This window comes from Ambystoma mexicanum, chromosome 12 (genome assembly GCF_040938575.1).
Source record: "Ambystoma mexicanum isolate Mex_15411 chromosome 12, UKY_AmexF1_1, whole genome shotgun sequence".
NCBI lineage: Eukaryota > Metazoa > Chordata > Amphibia > Caudata > Ambystomatidae > Ambystoma > Ambystoma mexicanum.
The window spans coordinates 671,807,429-671,829,185 of NC_090936.1; the positions used below are offsets into that span (position 1 = coordinate 671,807,429).

Genomic DNA, 21,757 nt, shown 5'->3' on the forward strand with positions numbered 1-21,757 from the left:
GAGATGAAAGTTAGAGAGGGCTGTGTCAGGGTGGGAGCCAGCGGCAAGAGTAAGGGGCGGAGAGTAAGAGGATGCAAAGGCAGCCACTGTCACTCTTTTCATGGGATGGGTTTTCTTGAAGCAGGAGGCAGTGTGGGGAGTGAGGATGCTAGAGGAGACGAGAGCGTAAGGTGGGAATAGAGTGATCGGTCCAGGAGAGTGTTGTAGTGAGAGGGATGTCAGTGGAGATGAGAGCATCCAAGGTGTGGCCTGCAGTGTGAGTCGGGCCGAGGGTAGGATGGACAGAGAGGGAGTAGCAGAGTTTTCAGAAAGGTCCCGAAGAGTCCAGGGAGTCCAGATGGATGTTTAGATCCCGCAGCAAGAGGAGTTGTGGGGAGGAGAGAAGAGGCCAGGTCATCCCATTTAGAAAGGAAGAGGGTTGTCTGGCCAGGAGGGCTATAGAAGGTGGCCAAAGTAAGAGCAGAGCAAAGAGAGAGAGAGAGAGAGAGAGAGAGAGAGAGAGAGAGAGAGAGAGAGAGAGAGAGAGAGAGAGAGAGAGAGAGAGAGAGAGAGAGAGAGAGAGAGAGAGAGAGAGAGAGACGGCCTGCAGACCAGGCATTCACAGGAAGAGTAGATCTGAGTGGGAATGATGGAGATAGGGATCCACTCTGGATATATCAGGGCTACTCCTTCATCCTGGTCTTTTAGTCCTGGGCACAGAGAGGATCTTGTAGCCTTCAGGGAGATGTGCGTCAAGACTTGTTACAGAGCTGTCCTTAAACAATGTCTCAGTGAGTGCAAGAACATCAAGGTCCAAGAGTTCAAGGAGGCGACAGATGTCAGAGGAGTGTTTGTAAGCAGAAAAAACAATGTCAGAAGTGCACACGCCTACATTTGATTTTGGGCTAGAGCAGAAAATACACAGCTAAATTTGATAATGGCAGGCAGGATTTGAGATCAGAAGTACAGGTAAAAGAGTGGTGTTGGAGTTAGAATAATTGTGCATAGTTTGAAGGGGCTGACCTTTAGAGAAGTAAAGATTGTCAGGAGTGTCAAGGCCAGAGTCTGGGAGGGTTCTACAGGCCGTAGTTCATTATTCCACCAGAATATGCTTGTTCAGCAAAAGGTGACATTTTTTTCATCATTATTGTTTCCAGGCGTCCTGGCAGCGTCAAAAGCTAAGTGTTTGCAAATACAAATAACCTGCTATGAATTATTACAGCTGGTGAATTCAAAGGAGAAGAACTTCAACACTGTGAAAGATGAGCCGAGGGCCGTAAGACTGGTTGCACTTCAAAACAGATACATTTTAGATTTGTTAACAGCAATGGAAGGTGGTGTTTGCAAGAAGATATGAAGCAGCTGCTGCCCATTCGTGCCTGCAAACCACGCAGCTAATGGAACTTTGTCCGAGGCTATTGACGATCTGCACACACTCCATGAGACTATGAAAAAAAAAAAAAATGATCAACATCGGACAACTGGCTCGACACCATTCTTGCCTGGGTCCCCATGTGGTTGGGTAACATTTTCCAGATAACTGGCCCAATCGTTTCTCTGGTACACATAACCTTTTGTGCATGTCAATTAGCGTTAGGAATTTGTAAGGGAAAAAGGGGAGGTGGAACATACATGTTGCCCCTGAATGCTGATGGGGCAAGGGAAATGACACCCTTCGTACAACACACACAAACAGGTGGTCCCCTGGGAATGTGTACAATGCCAGCCCTAGATATAGATAACTATGAGGCCTTTTGGGTAGATTGTTCAGCAGAGGCGGCCTGTTTGATATTGGATTGCTCCCCGGGGAGAGCCTGTGCAGGGTAGGTAGGCTACAGATACTAAAGGAAAAGAGCACAAAGCTGCTGGCAAAAAATGGGTTGAGCGATAGATCGATCGAAGCGGGGAATGTTGTGAAGTTCCAGGTTCAACGGTGCCAAGGGGGGGGGGTGCACTGATCAGTTGCGCAAGTAACATGGTGATGCCAAGAGTGACGTGGTGGGTGACATCGGGAGTGGGGACATCATTGAACAAGGCACAGCTTGCATAGGGGGACACAAAAGCAGATGAGGCACGAGAAGTCCCATGGGGCAATGTAATGAAGGGTGGGTGATTAGTTGCATTAATGGAGTAGGTCACGCAGCGTGGGTACAGGGTGGGGGTGCTGGGTGCCTTTGTGGGTAACTTGACAAGGGGGCTTTTGAGCAATATGTGAACAGTAGAGAAGCCATGAAGTAGGTCACGCAGCGTGGGTACAGGGTGGGCGTGCAGGGTGCCTTTGTGGGTAACTTGACAAGGGGGCTTTTGAGCAATATGTGAAGAGTAGAGAAGCCATTTTCGTGTAGGACCACATTAGGAAAGCATTTTCGCACACAGCTCATAATTAAGGCTACAGGCTGTGGTGACAGCGGGGTGCTTTTTTGAATACTCAGCAGAAACAGTGCACAGAAATATTGCAAGTCTGAGGTTTCCCAAGAGAACGCAGCCCCATAGAAGTCACTCATAGAGATCGTTTTGAGATCAATGAGCTAGGCACCTGGGTGCACAAGGAGAGTTTAGAGAAATAGATATCAAATAGTTAATTAAAAACCAGCCAAAGTATGATGCTGTTTTTTCAGACTATTTTTGGCAAGGCATGGAAAGCGAGCTAGGGGTCCAGCACGCTGGGGTAGGGTTTATGGGCATACGCCAGGGAGCCAATCAGCGTAGAGGTTTTCAGTGTCCCTATTGTGCAACATTGTTATAAAGTGTCCTCGCTGATGTCCGTGGGGCATATCATTGGTGAGACTTGTTGTGAATGTCTCGCCCCTTGCCATCTAAAGATGTTGTGCCCAATCAGGACACAGATGCTTTTCCATGTGTATATTGGGCAATGCCAACCAAGTGTTTTTGTCAGATCAGCACAATCACATAATTGTGGGGCATTGTAGCAGGGGTTGTGGCATCACGAGCACTGTTAATGTGATTTTGCCCAAAAAACATTGTACCCGATTTAGGTCACTTAAAGCACTTTCATATAAGGGACTGACATATTTCCACCAATCAGTTGCTGTGACATGCCCAGAAAATGTAACTAAAATGTTGTATGGTAATTTTACAAGTTGTGTATAAAATGTGAAACCACAGTGGGCGACGTTGACCGCTCATTTCAATCAGTTCAGTTCCAAGGAGCTGTCTGTACCGTGCCTCCCAGCTGTATGGATCCAATAAATCTGAGTTACTGCTTGCTTGGTTTACACTCAGTTTTTGGATTACTTTCTCTTTCCTGCAGTTATCCTTTGGCGGATGTCCCCTGGTATAAATGAATGGTTGTTCGAGTGTGCGAGTGATGTTCGAAACAGAGTATAAGTGAGCAAGTGGATTACCTGACGAAGCATAAAAGGTGAATTAAAGTAGGAGAAAAGAAGGAGAGCACTGTGGAGAGCAGAGAGAAGAGGGGAAGTTGATGGGATAGAATAGAGAGAAAGGGCGAAAGCAGAAAGGCTATCCGAGGCAAGAGTAGAGCGGAGAGAGGAGAGGCCAGAACATTGTGTGATCGGAGAGACAGAAGGAGGGAGTTGAAAATGGTAAGGAGTGTGAGTGGAGCAAGGAATTAGGAGAAGGAAACCTTGGTCAAAGGAACACAAGAGCATTAAAACAGAGAGGAGCTGGGCATTTGGAGAGACACCAGAGCAAACAGAACATCTTGAAGCACTACGTGGACTCATTAGGATAAGTCACCACCTAGAACAATCACAGAGGGAGTAAGACAGACAAGGCTAAGACCTTTAGGCTATCATCAATGGTAGAACAGTAGATCAAAGGTATTTATGCTCTTTAGTGGACACCCTGGCATACAGGGCAGCATGGGCTAGGGTGGAAAAGCCCAGAAGAGATGAGGGGTATAGCTGTAGTTTTCCACAAAGTCATCTACAGTTGAAAAACGGAATCATCTGAGCTATAGAAAATAAAAACCCGAGAACCATGCTCTGAAATCTGGGTTTTCTTAAGGTTATCTGTGACTCATCCTTCTATGCATATCAAAGTGCTAAATGAAGGCCAGAAACAAGCCATGAAGGAAACCAAAAGATAAGCAAAAATTCCAGGCATGTTTGGTTGGAGAACAGGTAAGCAGTTAGTGTTCATTTGTTCATTACTCTATCACAGGGAGCTCACCAGAAGAAAACGTCTATGGCAGACAAAGGGGGTGCTATGGCACATATTGTCCGCAATGTTAGGAAAATGCAATAATTGAGAGGTTTGTCTCTGTACTTTCTATTTGACTCATTAAATGCATAGTACATTAATATAGTACATAAAGAAAATACTTATGAATTAAAGAATTAAATCACATACATTCTTCTGAATATCGAGGGCCTCCTTAAAACGTTGTAAAACTGAAACCAATATTTTTGCCAGGAGATTCACCGTTGATATACACATATTCTTTCCTTTAATTAAAGCCTCCAGAAGCTTTAATCCCATGGATTGAATTCCTGGAAGAGCATGACACAATTAATATTTTTTTCAGAATGAAAGCAGATTTCTTTTTAAATGTTCTATTTTGCTAGAATGAAAGCTAATTGAACACCCACACATGCATAATGACAATGATTCAGTGCATGCATTATTTCGCAAAACCAATCATCAAGTAATTTTCTTTTTTTAAATAGCTACTTAACATCCAATATTGCTCTGCAAATGTACCCAGCGGAGCCCCCTAGTTAAACAGGGGGTGCTGAATATCTATGTTATGCTAAAGGACATTTATACCGCGCACTGTCACAACCGGAGTGGTCCCCTGGCGGATCTGACAAACAAGAGGGTATGAGTTAGGTTAGTAGGACTGAGCGTGAAAAAAGCACAAGAGAGCTGTGATGTGCTGTTGGCAGCTTCAGTTCAGTTTACACCGTTCGCCGAGCGTAGGTGTGATTCTTCGGTCGGTAGTTGTCAATTGCTGTTGTGCAAGGCTATGTGTGGTTTGTTTGATTGTTGCGGTGAAGTGCATGCAGTTTGAATACAATCTCTCTCTCATATTATAGTGCGGCAATCGCCACACTATAGTTAAGTTGAGTGTTGAGTTACATAGGAAACCTGAAAAAAGTATTGGTAATCACTTTTGACCGGTATGACTGATTTAGCTGAAATTTTGCAACCAAAATTGTAGTCCTGATGAAAATGTTATTCAAAAAAACAAAACACTGGTTCACAGTTTTCAGCCCATTCATTTTCCCATAGAGGAAAAGAGAAGTTTATAAACAGCAATAGCATGAGAACTGCTTGGCAGGTGTCTACTAAATAAGCAACAATTTGGGCACAAAGTGTTGACTTAATTTCCTTGACTTTTTTGGTGTAAATCCATCTAGTACCTTCTTTAAATATTTGACAGAGAACAGAGTGGCCCTTGTGCCTTTAAACCTTTACAATTGGTCTTGGTGCTTTGCAGCAGAGAGGCTGAGAGAGGTGCGATTAATCTTTTATTTCATTTTTTATTGTGATATAGTCAAAAAATATTAAAATTCGATTTTTCACAAAACTTTTATCATGAATCATTACATTAGTTTTTCAAAAGAAATAAAAGAAAAAAATAGAAAAAGACAAATAAAACCAAAAGTCATCATAACAGCGCAACACTTCACATTTACATAAATATTCATATTCAATGAAGCAAAACAAAATGTATCCAAATCAAGACCTTACTGCACTCAGTTATGAGATACCTCTCGGTTATTAGAACAATCTCAACAAATTCCATTCTTTCAATAGCTTTATCACTTTACATGTAAGAAAAACTTCATTGCCTGAAGCCATCTTTTTCCAAAAGCAATCGGTTTCCAAACACCAATTATGGGAGGGAAATTTTGCTAGCCTTTGTATTCTTAGGTCAATGGTCCAGGGCCGATCATCAAGTGTCTTAGGGTCTGGGTCTCTGCCTTATCACATTTTTGACAAATAGGATTGGGTATCTCTATGCCATCTCTAATATGTTGAATTTCTAAGGTTGGCAATAGGTTTAAGCGAAATCTCAAAAACTCTGCTCTACTAGTAGAATCAGGTAATTTCTTCAAATAAGTGGGCATCGTGGATCTGGGTTTATCTTTGGGGGCCAAGGAGGCAAAAATCCTGGATTTTCTCATTCTTGCAATAGTTCTGATCCAATCCATCCTTTCATTAATTCTTTTGCCATCAATGGATTTTGGATCAGAATTTCTTCCGAACATTCAGATTTCACCAGAGTATTAATACAAGTCCTTTTCAAGTTATTCAGATATTGATTAGATAGCTCCCGAAGTGCAACCAAGTCCTCTTCATATAGAGAAAGAGAAGGGGTAACCAAAATTAGTCAACACTATCAGATCTACTTCCATTCTAAGCTTGCTCTTAATGATTGGAAGCCCAACCCATCTCTCAGGCTCGGAAAAGGGATACAGTTGGGCAGACTCAACACTCGTCTCCACAATTTACCCTCCAATCTCTAGAATATGTGATTGCGGATTAGTATCCTAACCATACAATAGGGCTGGTATTATCTTGCCAATATAGTATTTGATAATTGGGATAATAGAGAATTTACAGCATTTATTTAATACTCTTCATTTGTGATCCCAATTGGAGTATTTTTTGGTCCCAACCAGCCATGGCAAGCCCCTTTGTTGAAAATGATCTACCCACAGATCGTAGATAGGTAATCTCTTGGTTATCCAAACACCAAATGAATGACTTACTGGCCCTTAGTGGATGTTTAAAGATCACAATTTTGGATTTTTACGGGTTAGTCTTCAGGCCCTTCAGCTCTGCATATTTCTCAAAAGCGGTGAGCAACCTCTGGAGACCGATCTGTTAAGAGCACAATATCATCGGCATAAGCCAGCCAACTGATTTTGGTACTGCCCAATTTTTGGGCTAGCCAAAGCCGATTCCATTTAGCTAGTTTGGATAAAGGCTAAACAAATAAGGGGCTACCAAGACAGCCCTGTCGCAACTCCCCTTTTTATAGCGATGGATTAAGAGAGGTTGCCGGACCTGTTTAGCCTAACTTGCAATTCTGTGTTTTATGTAGCTTGATCAAAATGGCCAGCAAGTGTTCTGGCAAACCCCAATTACTTAATTTACCCCAGAGGTGGTCCCTATTGATGGTATCAAATGCTGGGACAGGTCTATCCATGCCCCAAACAAAGATCGGCCGCCCTTGGAGAAGAATGTGCAGCTCACAGCTTTCAGAACGAGGCCGTTTAAAGATGTTGCAAGGCCTCTCCGAAACCCTATTTGATGTTTTGAGATAATACCCTGTGTTTTAGCCCATGTTTCCAAATCCCTCATGACTAGGCCAGTAAAGATTCTTTCCCACCGGCATCCAGGAGGGAGATCAGGGGGTAATTTGAGGGATCCAAACAAGCCCCCGTCTTAAAAAAGGGAATGATAACCAACCTTCTCCATGAGCTAGGTATTTGCTCGAGTCTATTATTCCCTTAAAAAGAGCAGCCAATACCCGGGCCCAGAGATAAGCGTCTGAATCGTGGATCTCGTTACTTAAACCATTCGGTCCAGGTGATCCAGAGGTTGAACATTTCAATATCAGAGTTTTTATTTCTTCTTGAGAACATTTCAGGGACCACACTATGTAATTTTGGATCATCAGTTTAGCAGGGCAATCGGTTTCATACAGCTCAGAAAAATGGTCAACCCACACTTGGTCCTGGATGAATCCATCCTGAGCTGAATGAACCAGCTTGTCTAGTGACCCGATAATTGACCAATAGTTACAAGAATTATTTTGACAAATGGCCCTCAACAGGACTTCCCTCTGCAGTTGTGCTCGATGGATCCGATCGGATGTAGACCAATTTCTATAGATATTTATCAGGATTTTAACTTCCCTCCTACAATGCTGTAATTCATTTGCTGCTTTCTTAGAACCCTTCTCATTTCTCTCCCCCCCACCCGCAATTCTGAACGTCAAAATGATGTTTGACGGGCAGCGCGACAGATGTCACGTCAGGGAGGTTTAATGTCCCAAAGGAACTTTGCAAAGATGTTTGGCTCACACACGTTCTGTAGCTCCCTTTCTGACATGAAGCTAGTGGCCCACCCCAATCAATTAACCAGGCCACAGCCACTATTTTTAAATCTCGTAACTCTAAGGCCCCCCCCATTTTTTCAAAATAATTTCATGAGGAAAACGGTGATCCACCACCTGTTTTTTTTGGGCAAAATCTACTTCAAGGATGGTTGATCACTCGGTAAACAATTAGTGATAGCAAAGCGAGTACAACTTTTAAACAGGGTTCTCGACAAAAATAAATAATGAATTGTCAGGAAGCTTTCGTCCCTCCTCCAAGTGGGGGCCGGGGGAATATCCCCATCGATGGTACCATTGGCCATCAGGAGGTCTGTGATGCTGGAAATGCATCGGAGGGACAGGGCCTCTGTATCCTTGTCCTTTACTGCTTTTTATTGTGTGTTCTGTTGTGTTTTCCGCGCAGGAGTTCATGTGGGACTCCTGGCGGTGCAGCTCTCTTTCTTTTGGTTTGGTGAACGGACCCATGGGATACCCTTATGGCACCCATGGGTGGGGGTACAACCCTGTGCCCCTAGTGTATGTTTTTGGGCACCTGTGGGGGGCCCGCAGAGCAGGGTATGGCTGGTGGCAGCTCCATGCTGAATTTGACAGGTGCGCAGAGTATCCTCCATTTTGGGAAACCCCGGCCCTGCCATTGGGATCAGTTGATTCCGGATGGAAAACAAGATGGCCCCGGTGGCCTCTTGCTTTCTATTACCCACTACCTTGTTTTCCCAAAGTCCTGGGAAGCCCTGACTCTGTCCCTTCCCCCTGACTGGCTGTTGGATTGAAGTGCCATATATGGTGTTGTTGTGAATGCCCAGTCAGACTAGTTGGAGCCTTCCCGGTGATGTATGTTGTGGGTACCTCCTGTGGGTGGGACCTGGGTGAATAGAATGTGCGACGAATATGCATTCTGTGTTGTGGGTGTCTAGTATCTGGTGGTTGACACAATGACTGAGACAACCCTGCCCGAAACCGGTATGAATGCAGCTTGGAGTGTTGAATGGCTCGGTACTTGTCCCAATACACAACTTGTTGTGAGTGTCTGGAGAGAAGTGAATGGCCTGAATACCTCATGTGCCTGACTGGCTGCCTGCCTGCATGAATGCCCGTAGTCGTGATTGGATGCTTGAGTGTGACCCAGCGGAATGAATGGGAGATCAACAGTATATCTGGGGACCTCTCACTGCTAGGAATCGTGTTCAGAAGCTGAAGTCCACTACGACGAGTAACTGGATTAACTGACGCTTGACCTTGAAGTCCTGCTGTACGAGAATTGCTGTTGCTCTCCTTCACAATCTGAAAGCTGCTGTGCCTCCAAGGACTGACCCAGAGAGGACCTGGTAAGGCGCCCTCTTCCCGAGCTACGAGGGACCATCGTGCACAGCTGATCTTTGCCAACGCTCCCTGGTAGAGAGACCTTTGACAGGCTGCCGACCCGATACGGGGACTGCTGCGGAACTCCAAGGAGAAGCACTTGGACTGTTGTCCGCCACTGTCGACGACCGCCGCCGCCGACCGGAGCCGCCGTGCTCCTGTTTGCCTAAGAACTTCAATTGATCATCGGACGCTCTCGTCTGCATCGTCACCCGCTTGTCTCCCGCTGGACAAGGCCCGACCGTCGACGCGCCGAGGAGCATCCACCGGTGGGTTTCCTGCCACCTAAAGACCGCATAGACGCCGACGACTCAACGCCCTTGCTGGGCCACAGTTCTTCATCATCTCTTTGCGGTCCAGAACTATTGTCACCGAGGTGCCCCGCACGCCTCTTCCTTGCAGGACGCCAATGCTCTGTCGTCGACGAGCACCGCAAGGAACGAAGCTGCCACTTCCCTGCCATAGTTCACCCTGTTCACCTTTGGACGTTCAACGACCCGTGACTCTTGCCTTAAAGGGAGGGCACTCAAGAAGGGCCGTCGATTCCCCGACACCGAACGCCAAGTTCCCCAACACCTCTCGATGATCCGTGGCTCCCGCCTGAAAGGGAGGCACTCCAGAAAGATCGGTCGGTGCATCGTCGGAGAACTCCACTCCACCGGGTACATTGGGGGGGGGGTAAAACCTTAATAGGAAGAAGCAACACTATTGAACATTTGGACTGAGCTTGTGCTATATATCTTTATTTACAGGTTGCCCAGGTTGGGGGGGGGGGATCTCCACACAGAACTGTGTCTAGGTAACGGGGCCAGCATTCTGCCTGTGGTTTCAACCATCTTACGTTCCTGCCTATCTCTATTGCTGGTTTACTCGTTATTGATCTGTGTGACATTTTAACCGTACAGTTGATGCACGTTAATGAGATTTGATAACATTAGTGGTACCACTCTAGACGTGTATATATTTATCATTATTGACTTCCAAGTACAAAGTGCGTTATTGTGATCGTTTGCATACCTTTGAATATTAATTATATAAAGACTGTTTTCAGTAATACAGTGTGTGGACATTCCTTTGTGGGGGTTCGGGGACTACACTGTACTTAAGAACCAGCCCGCATCACCTCCTGAGAAGCTAGGCCTTGATTGCTCGTCCATTGCTACCGTAATAGAGAATCTTGGCTGGGGTCTGCTGTGCCTCTCCTCTACCATAGAGAGAGCGGAAGTACAGACACCCCCTACCGGTCTTTACAAGGTCCCAACCCAGTAAAAAAGTTCATCCACATCTCCCAGTTACTGGAAGGTAATTTATAAGTCAAATAACACAACAGTACTTTTTATACATTGTGAATTAAAATCCCCCATAACCAAAAGTTTGTGACATGGAAAAAAAGAGTAGGAATAAGTCTGCTAGAGTCAGGTGAAAAGTCAATAGGGCCACAGTCATCGGATTTCAATAGATGTTTACTACAATCCATTTCAGGTTGCCTTGATTCTACCTTCACAGCCAAAATACCCATCTCCATATAAAACAGAAGCACAGTATGACAAAAGACTTAATTTCTGCAGGCAATACATAAGCTTCCCTCCCGCCCCCCTCGCCCACAGCCAATTGGTGGAACACTGAGAAGCCGTCCAGCCCAAAGAGAGCTAGCAGCCACATCTCTTGGAACACAATCAAATCAAATGTATCAAAGATGTATGCCTTTCTCCTTTCAGTTCTAAATGATCTGTGGCCCTAGAGTTGCTTCTCAGGTAGACCCAGTTTAAGGAATATCTGGGAAACTATCTCTGGTACCGTAGACCATAGATTTGGAGATGTTTCTACTTTCTGTAGGGCAGAAGGCTTTGACTGCCCAGCAAAGACCTTCTGTCCCAAACCTGAACGAATCTTTGATTTTGCAGGTCAATCCAGAGACACTTCATAACCCCTCCTTCTCAGATCCGATCCCGCTCTCCATATGGCATCTACACCCAATCTGGTCTTTAGGCCCAGTTCCACCGTGTCTATCGATGGCGAGTGAGGGAATCTAATATATTCAATGTCAAATGTGGTAATAAAATTGTAGATCAGGGATTTTTCATGATTGACAAAATTGTGCTCCTGTTCAAGTGACTTCTCCTTTGATTTGTCACATCAGATCTTGAAAAGAAGGCATTTGGTGTCTTCTTGTGAGAGGGACCCTGCAATCTATTTTCTTGCACCTGTGATGGTTGCTCAAAAGAACCTCGGGAGCAGGAGCAATGCATATGCACACAATCCCCGACACACTGTACATTTTCCCTCATTCTGGCCTCAATAGACTGGGCATTCTCCATGCACTCAGCAGAGTTCTTTCCTACACTTGAATGCTTTATGTTGATATTATTCTGTACAGGTAATGGAGGTTTGCCAGGAACATTTCGATTAGTTGGAATTTGTTAATTACATTGACCAAATAGAACGCCACCTCTGATATCTTTTAAAGTTTCAGTATGTTGTTTGCCTCTAAGAAATATTGGAGTAATCTTAAGGGGCTCACGCGGAACCTCAGTCTGGCTCCCAACTGTCATTTTCATGCTCACTGTGTTGAAACGTTCTTTAATAAATGGTTGAGCAATTTCTGTCTTTTTCCGTGGGTGAGGCAAGTCCCTTCTTTTTTGGGATTTCCATGGCATCTGGCTCAAATCGCGTACGTTTTCGAATAAATTTGTTTGCGTTTTATTTTTCTGATGTTTTGTTTTCTTAGTTTCTTTTCCCCTGTGTCAACTTGTGACTCCAAGATGGATTCCAGGAGGTGTTTATTCCGTCATTTTTTGTTTTTTCCAGGTTCCCTCACCTTCGAGGTCTCCTTTGCGCAGGCAGAGCTTTCCATTCTGTGTAGCTATATCTGGTTCATCATCCAACTGGGCTAAACGAACAAACTCTTCCAAAGCTAAAGCCGATAAAGGTCCATCATCCAGAGGAATAATTGCAGGCTCTCGGAACAAAGTTTCTCGACGGCATGAGTGACTCACATTAAGCCCACGTTGTGATCCCCACCTATCTTCAGCCAAGTTTAGGTTTAACTGGACCAGTTCCCCCGCCCGTTGCTTTTGTAGGATGTCCAACTTTCCAGATTGATTTTGTGTTTCAGTTTGAATCTCTGTCAAGTATGCCGGTCTAGTCATTGAGGCAGCAGGACGCTGTGTAGAAGACGCAGTAGATGCTGGGGAAACGTGGCCATGCAGCGAGAAGCAGTTCTGAAGCCAGCCACGCTGTGTGGGTGATTATCTCTTGACACGCCAGGAACTGCTCTGGTACGGCAGAAACACTGCACAACACACAATGCTGCTAGAGCTCCATTGAGGGACTGGGCGTGTGGTGTCAGTCACAATAAAGCAGGCAGAAGCAGAGAAGGCCTTGCATAAAACCGCAGAAACACCACTGAGTCAGAAGGATATGCCAAGGCATACTTGGCCTGAAGCAGGTGACCCCGAGGTGCTCTCGAGGAGACCGCTATGTGAACTTTACTATTTTGAATACCGCACAAATGAAATGATGCAAACATGGCGCAACTCTCCTAACAAGGAATACCAATTAAGCAACATTTGTAACCGGCATTGCCAAATCAGCAGAAGAGTGATATAAGGGAAAACATGGTGCAACTTTCCTAACAAGGAATACCAATTAAGCAACAATGGTAACCCGCATAACCAGCAGCCAAGAGGTTGCATAAACAGGAAACCGAGGCCACAGGAGCAAAGCCCTTCTTGTACGAGAGACAAAGGGGGAAAGAACTTGAACCTGCATTGCTTACAGCCAAAAGGCAAGCAAGAGAACAATTATCCTTTTTAAGGGATACCACTTTGGGAAGAGTTGTAACACTTTCTTGAAAGTCAAGATACCCTAAAGAGAATCAGTTGTAGGTTCCAACCTCTTCATGTATGACTTTGGTGAGGAGAGTTTTTGAGAAAAATAATTACTGTAAAGTACAATTGTAGTAGTATGAGTTTTATACTGGCAGGCGAGTGGACCAGGAAAGAAACGCATGATTCAAAGTACTGTGAGTGTGGTAAAAAGGTGTGGTGAAAGAGGAAGTGTTAATTCCATCACCTGGTCTTGATGAACTGTTACATTTACAAAAGTGTTTTCTTTGTAGAAGTCATTTCAGAAAGTGTTTCTATTGAAGAAGTCATTCCATAACGTGATTAGTGTACCACCCGGATTAAAGTGTTTCTTTTGGGAATTGCTTGGTTTTTGAGAAGAGAACATTGGCATCGATTTATGAATTTGTGTTTTGAGAAAAAGACTCTTGTTTTGCCAAGCAGGAAATCATGGAAAATTGACAGTTGCTTTGATTTATACACAATCATTTGGTAAGCAGTTGCAAGAGGGATATTCACTTTGCTACGTGAAAAGATATTGAATGGGAAAGACATTATACACTACGTTGAGTGGAACTTTACTTCTGCACAGAACTTTCTTGGAATTTAACTTTGCTAAAGAGACTCCTGAATTGATCCGGGGTGAGGGAAATCAACCCTGGTCACAAGGAATCCTTCTCACAATCTTTGTGTATGAACTGGCATATTGTTTTGTGGGATTACTAACCTTGTATATTTTTGGGGTATATTTGAGTGTGAGGGACAGATGCTTTTTGGACACTTGGTCATTTTTCTTTAGCCTTAGTTTGTTAAGCAGGGACCTTCTGGTTAGGTTAGAGAAAGTTGGGCGTTTGTCTTACCCTTTTGTGTTGAATAAAATGGCACTTTGTGTCCCCCTCACCGAGGCGAATACCTTGACTTGCTGGATGGATTTGGATGACATTTTCTAAACAGTTTGTCAAGAGAACCACTAAACTGGACATTTTGCGAACAATTCCTTAGAAAATGAAAGTTATTACGAAAACATAAAAGTGCTGTTTTAAGCCTACTCACGCATTGTTTTTTACACATAGAAAAAGTGCAGTTTTTGAAAAGCTTTGGCATGAAAACCTCTTGGCAGATGTGGACTAAATAAACAATTTGAGCACAAAGCATTGACTTCATTTCCTTGACTGGTATGGGGTAAATCCATCCAGTAGTTTTGAAAATATTTGACAGAGAACAGGGTGCACCCTGCGCCTTTATACCTGAATATCGGTCTTGGTGCTTTGCAGCAGAGCGGTTGAGAGAGGTGTGATTAATCTGTTAATGTCATCACTCCTTTCTCGGTGGTAGCCTCTCCACATGTGGCCAGGGGATGGCAGCCTCTACTTGATCCTGACCCTGGGGGCAGTTACATGAGGGAGGACCACATTAGGGGAGGTGACCCTCAAAGGGGGGGGGGGAATGACATCATCAGATGAGACATGTTATCCCCTTTTCCTTTTAGGAATACCCCCCTCCATTCCGCAGGCCTTAATGGCATACTGTGCGGATTCCCTTCAGCCATCCATAAGATCAACTGTTAACACCTTCCAATACTCTATACATAAGACACCAAGAACTGCCTACAACTCCCATACATCTAAAAATACTGGGACGAAGACGCTGAATAGAGTAATGCAGATCACCAGGGACGAGATGCACCAGAGATGCTGAAGAGTGAGCGTGTGATAGCTGAGGGGACATTTAAAAGCTTTACCCAGAATGGAGTGAGAGAACGCTGCCTGGGGAAGTCGAGCCCTCTTAGTGTTGACTGAGTGACTGTGAGGATGGCAAGGCTGTGGAGGCGGCAGGCTCAGGAGGAAAGCAAGAGACAGAAGAATTCAGAAGCCAGTTTGTCGTGAGGTGAACGCGAGATGGAAGGTAGAACAAAATGTCCTAGTGGCCACAGGAACCTGGACGCAGCCTCACCCCCACCCGAACATGACGCGAGAGCCCAGAGGAAAACAAGAGCGGAAAAGGACGTGGAAGCTGTATGGTGAAGCTGGGGAGCCTACTAGGTGGAGGTGGGACACTGGAGTGCCGACTTCCGGTCTACTGCAAAAGAACCGAAGGAAACCACAAGACACCAGTGAGTTCTAGAGAGAGCGTAATGGGACACTGGGGTGCTTCGGCAATGCTGCCAAAGAACAAACATGTATGTAATGAGAAAGAATATGAGACCCAGCATTACCCGAAAAGGGTTTACCGAAGATATGCGCGAGAAAAGCAAGTTTACAATTGTATAAAGCAAATCAGATGAAAAGCCCTGGCAGGGGAGCAAACCAGGCAAAGGCAAGTTTTTGTGTCAGAGTCTTACAATACACATATGATTTGCAGTATAGATGCAATCCCTGTCTGGTAGTGTTGTACTGTCACTGTGCAGTATTGAATTGTTCCTTTGGCTGTGTTGGAATGTGTGCCCAATGCATTATGGTTCCCGTATATTTCCATGTTTCGGTAGAGCGAGTTGTTGGAGCAATATGCATTGCTTGTATTCTACTGCATAGTCTTGCTGGGCCTAGTCATGTGGATGTTATGTGCAGCGTGAGAGGGCAGGTCCTGCATGTACAGGGCCTTGACAGGGCATGCATTGATCTGTGCTAGCGATGTCCCACCCCTTCACATTTTATTTAATTATTATTTTAGCATTTATGTAGCATCCAAACCCAAAGCCATCATGGCACTGATACAGGATAAGTAGGTACAGATAGGCAGTACATTGGTCAGGTTATACATGTATGTTATGAATCAAAATAGTACAATAGCACATGTACATAATAAGTAAGTGAAAGCAGACATTTAAGAATATTTGTTAAATAGCCATAAGGAATTTCCTGAAGGCAATGTGTTATGTTTCATTTCTAATGTGTCCAGGGAGAGTATTCCAGAAGGTGGACATGGTGACACAGAAGCTGGAACCTCATTTGCGATTAAGTCTGGGTGTACAGAGTTCAAGGGTGGAGGAACAGCAGAGGTGGCGTACCTTGGGTTTGGCTGACATTCTAGGGACATGTTAGGAGGGAGCATTCTGGTGCAGGCATCAGTGTGTAACAGCTAGAGTTACAAACTCAATTATTGCTTTAATAGGTAGCCAATGTACTTCTATTCTCATGGTAGAAATGTGGTCCGAGGGTTTCAATGCTGCTCTTAGAGCCTTATTTTGTAAGAGTTGTAATTTGACAAGGTTCTTGGAGGAAGGGCCTGAGATAAGAACGTTGCAATAGTCGAGTATACTGCCTGTAACGGCTCAAGCAAAGGCAGTTATGCTTAGGGTGATCAGTTTAGCTGTGTAGGCGTTGGAAGAGGCAAGAGCATGTGGCATGTCATGTTGAGCTGGACGTCGAGGTAGACACCCAGTGTCTTCACGTGCTTGGAGACCTGGACAGTGGTTCCATCAATGGGGAAGGAGGAGCAGGACAAAACCAAGGCACTTGAGCATTGTGCGGCACCTACAAGTAACAGTTTTCTCATCATTGAGACAGAGGTTATGGGTAGCCACCCAGTTCTGAATAATGCTGTATGTGTTGATTGAGATGACATAGTTGTAGTGTCCTATGATAGGGAGTAGAATTTGCATGTGGTCTGCAAAGTTAGTGTATGAAATGCCCATGGCATCGAGGTGGTCTAAGAAGATTTAGTATAGGTGTCATAGAGGGCCTGGAAAATGCATGAGCCCTGCTGGACTCTGCATGGGACTGGGATGGGGTTTGCAGCAGCGGATCTGATGAAAACCCAGGAGGTGCCCTCAATCAGGATCCAAAGGGCAGCCTCTTAGGTGAAATGCAAGTTAGAGAGACAGTATTGCCAGAGGTCAAATGCTGCTGAGAGATCCAGGAGGAGTAGCATGACCACGTTGCCTGTGTCTCAAAAGACGTCGAGTTGGATTTTGAGGTCCAAGAGTGAAAACTCAGTGCTGTGCCTGGGACTGAAGTCGGATTGTTTAGACCCAAGGAGCTGGTGTAGCTCAAGATAGATGTGAATCTGTGAGTAGGCAAAACGATCAATGATTTTCAAGAGGAAGGGTACTCCAGTTATGGGTCTATAATACGTGGGGAGGGTGGGATCCAGAGAAGGTTTCTTAATGAATGTGGAGACCCAGGCTGCTTTGAGGCAAGTAGGGGCAGTGTTTGTAGTAAAGGAAACATTAACAAAGTTTGCTATAGCAGAAGCTAAGGTGGTCACGCATTGTTTAACTATGTGCGGTGGGCATGCATCACCTTTACAATTTCAGGTTTGAGGTGTTCTATCGTAGTAACAATGTCTTCAGTGGTAACAGGGAAGAAGAGGAATTAAACGGGGGGGCTGGGTTTAGCAGGGGAAAGGGGAGTGACGAGACGGCTCAGTTACAGTGTTCAGATGGGTAGTTGAAATTCTCCCTTGGCTCAGTGTATCAGCGTAAGGTAAGGAATTGGTATCTTCTACCTTACAATAATACCTTTTCAATTGTGCTTGCGCAGGTGCTGGAGGCAGAGATAAAGAGATGAAGAAGAGGCGTTGAGTAATGCAGAATACCACACAAGTCCAAAACAGCGCAGTCTAGTCAATCTGGACAAAACCCAGAAGACCGGGTCTGCGACCCTGACAGAGGCGAGTGAACTTTAACTTATCAAAAACCACACTTTGATATTTGTCTGAGGTGTATACCAAGCATGGCACAAAACAGAAAATAAGTCAGAAAGGCGAGTGAGACACACTCATACGAGGATTAAATAATTGGAAATATTCATAGTCACAGTACGTACCTGGCAGTTTAATGAACCAGGTTGGCTGTGATAGAAGCTGGAACCATGGGAAGGGAAGCATTCCCCCTGAGGTTTGTGAACACTATACCAAGCCAAGATAAGGGACACAGTCTCTTGGCACTTTGAAGAAGCTGAAGGGAAACTAGGGGAAGAGAGTCATCTCCCTGGTGTTTGGAAACATTTTGGAAAGCCAAGAGAAGGGAGACACACTCTTGTGAGGACCAGGCAACCTTTTTGGCACAAGGTTGCAGATCCTTTGTAAGTTTGTTTTTGCACCATTTGAATTTTGTTTTATACGAGCTGGAAAATTACTTTTAAACCCACGTCCAGAAGAAGAAATACACTCTTTTTAACCAAAGAATATCACTTTGCACCTCGGTTTGAGTTCCTTGTGAAATATGTTTGTCATGACAGTGGACGTTTTTCTTTTGACATCCTGAGTGTCCACATAGATAATTCGTTGAGGCAGGGAACACCCTGTGATTATAAGAGATAATTAGGTTTCCACAACCCTCATTTCTTTAATAAATGTTTATAGCAATAAACATAGAATTGGGAGGTAGGGTGGGCACTGCTGAATTTCAAAGTTTCGCTAGTTCATTGACAATTATTTATGGGGGCTCACCCTTTAGCCTAGACACCAGGTTTAAGCAATATCCACAAAGTAGGGATGGACAATCTCCATGCTTGGATGAGCTCGCTCTCACTTCCCTTGTAGGGTTCCAATTAACTCTCAAAATAATTTGAGACACTTCGTTCAGTGGTTATGTTCCAAATTATCAATCCACAGTCCTTTATACAGTTTTTTCAAATATTCTTTTTTTATTCCTGACCAGTCAATGTCACAATCTTATTGCCAATGCATTTCGGACCTCCATCCATCATCACGGCTATTAACACTGTTTGGCCTTTTATCCCCCAGAGTGTATGTTCATCTCTGTAGAAAATATTTCTATGCAGCACGTGTTCTCTTAATTGCTTCGCTGTCTTGACGTGCTGTATAAAGAATTGTGGATTGATAATTTGGAACATAACCACTGAACGAAGTGTCTCAAATTATTTTGAGAGTTAATTGGAACCCTACAAGGAAAGTGAGAGCGAGCTCATCCAAGGATGGAGATTGTCCATCCCTACTTTGTGGATATAGCAATAAACATGCCACCTTTGTGTTGATCTCTTACTTCATCACCCTTACAATAGATGTTGAGGATGGCACTGAAGAATCCAAAGTTAGGGATGTTTGCGTCCTCTACCACTTCCCGGTTTTGGGAGCCATCACTGCAAACCCTTGATTGTTGTTAACTAGGGATTCCTCCGTTCTGCAAAGGTCTGAACCATGGACTCTCACAAAGGTAGCGGATGTTGAACAAAAAGGTCTGACCCTCCATCTGCTAGACCGATAGTCCGGGTGACTTTACAGGAGCCTTCGAAGCTTTAAACTTTCCCCGATTTGTCAGCTTTCAGGCCAAAGAAAATTGTACCCCAGAGGGCATGTCAAGCAATTATTTTTGTACTGTCTGCCATGAGCCCATGGCTCAGCCCACAGTCTGCTGTGTCCACACTGTTGGGTTTTGCATGCTGCATCTTTTCTGTCTTGAACTAGGTTGTTAAAGCAATCCCTGATATCACAAACCCGAACGTGATCTCCGGCCTCTGCGACTACTTTCCACAAAAAACGTGAACATTTTGCTAAGGTGCACTATGTATTTATCACCTCCAGTGCCATACGACCAGCTCCAAAAACATTTTTGCCAAAAGGATCAATCATTTTTGTTCCCCGTTTGGGGATACGGATGGAAACACTGAATTTATGGAACCCGCCAATGCTGCCTGGACCACCAGGCTCTCTGGGGTAGTATGCCTCAATATTTAAATTGAATCCATGGACGCTTGCTTATATTTCCTCTCAAAGTGCATCTATCAATGCCATATGGGATAAACATACCTACCTCTCCCTGAATACAGGGTTTTGCAAAGCGTCTTAATCGGGTCAGCCACCGATGGGGTAAACTGCAATAGTGTCTCCCTATGCAGGCCTTTGTCTACATTATTAGTCAGCTCATAATGATGAACGGTTAAAGATGGGACTCCCAGCCCCAAGGCATCAATGTCCTGGTGTGATCAAAGTTTGCATTCAGCTGATCGTATTTTGTGATACCTCAGCAATGTCGAGATCTTAAGACACATCGAGGCCACTCACATTTTGCAGGTACTTGTCGCAATCCTCATGAGTCGGCTCCCCGATAACAGGGTCACCTCTTGCAACAATTGCTCATCATTCTCCAGGTTCATCCAGGCGCTCCATGCCAAACAGTATTGTTTCCCCTTCCTCATAAGTTATTTTTTGCATTGTCTCAAAGTACCTCAGTTTGGAGACTGGAGCATGTCCTGGGTAAGCGAGAGAAACCCTGGCCAGTAAGCCTCGGCATACACTGTGCAGACAACAGGAACACCACAAAAATCTGTTTCAGTAGCAAGCTTTCCACCACCAACCTATTTGATGATATTGGGTTCCAGGTTTGTGGCATGCGGATGGCACTTCTCTTAGGTGCTGTAAGGAAGGCATGGTATCAAACAGTAAGACAGACAAGTAATCACAGTTCAAGGGTGCTTATAGAACTTCAATTGGGTTTGAAAAATGCCCATCTAAATATGAAGATGGGAGCAAGCTAAAACCATCAAATAACAGTCCTTGTGGTGTCGTGACAAAATAAAAGGGGCCTATACTAATAAACCAATTGCCAATCCCTACTTCTAAATACAAATAGTGTGGTAAATAAAGTTATGAGAAAGAAAAGTGTTTAAGAAATGATATGTCAGGATCTTCAAGCCGTTCGTTTCCCTTCCTTTTCAACAGGGGACAAGACAAGGCGGAACACTCGAGCTTCGATTGAGCACCCACGCAGTGCCGGACCACTCTGTCAAAGGTATTGTAGTTTGCTCTAAAGTTCAATCACTCTTGAGCAGTTTAACTTAATTTGCGTCTTTTCACGTGCGTTTTTAACAATGTTCATTCCAGAGTTCACCATACAATGTTGCTGCTTGCAACCTTGGCTTCAACATAGTAGGTATTGTAACGGTCTCCCCAACTCACCGGCTGTGTTGCATTTACTGAAGCGGCTTTGTTCTTGAAGCCAAGGACAGTACCACGGTGGCTGAAGATTCTCCCCGCCTTGATTACTGATGCGGGAGGGCCCCGGGTACCTCCAACACACAATGTAGGATTCTTCAGCCTGGTTTCCTGGTCTTAGGCTTTCTCTCGAGGTCTTGTGAAAATAACGGTTCCTTGTCGAAAAGGTCAAGGGAACGTTCTTCCTTGTGACCCCCTTCTGTTTCACAGTCTTTCTCCGCTAGTTAAACTTCAACTTAACTGCTGTTTCCTCGTGTGCTTTGCTTCACTCAGAGTGTACTCTCGTGCTCTGCCTTTTATCTGTGTGGGGAAGTGCAATGGAAGTCAGGTGTGAGTGACTGTTGATAATTGCCTGACCATAGTATTGGGACATGTCAGGTACACAGCTCAGATATTAGTCGCTTTTCCCTTGGAGTGGGTTGTCAGTGAGAAAGTGTTTGTGTTGTAAAGGGGGTTTGGGAGGGGGGTAGAGGGCTTAAATGGGGTAAAGGTGTTACAGGGAAGGGGATACCGCATCTCACCATCTGGTGTCCCACTCCCCCAAGACTCCTCACCCAAGTGACCCTCGCGCACTGGTTCAGCCTCAGGAACTGGATCCAAAAGCGATGGCTGTGTCCTG

The 21,757-nt window shown here is 44.7% G+C and overlaps 1 protein-coding gene across 1 annotated transcript in view; it reads right to left on the reverse strand.

Annotated features, from left to right (window-relative positions):
• The window catches only part of LRRK2 (leucine rich repeat kinase 2), a 2,398,611-nt gene that overhangs the window by 1,694,188 nt on the left and 682,666 nt on the right, over positions 1 to 21,757 (reverse strand). Inside the window, exon 16 of the mRNA XM_069629211.1 lies at positions 4,315 to 4,454. Coding sequence (XP_069485312.1) covers positions 4,315 to 4,454 — 140 coding nt within the window. The remainder of the gene's footprint in view (positions 1 to 4,314; positions 4,455 to 21,757) is intronic.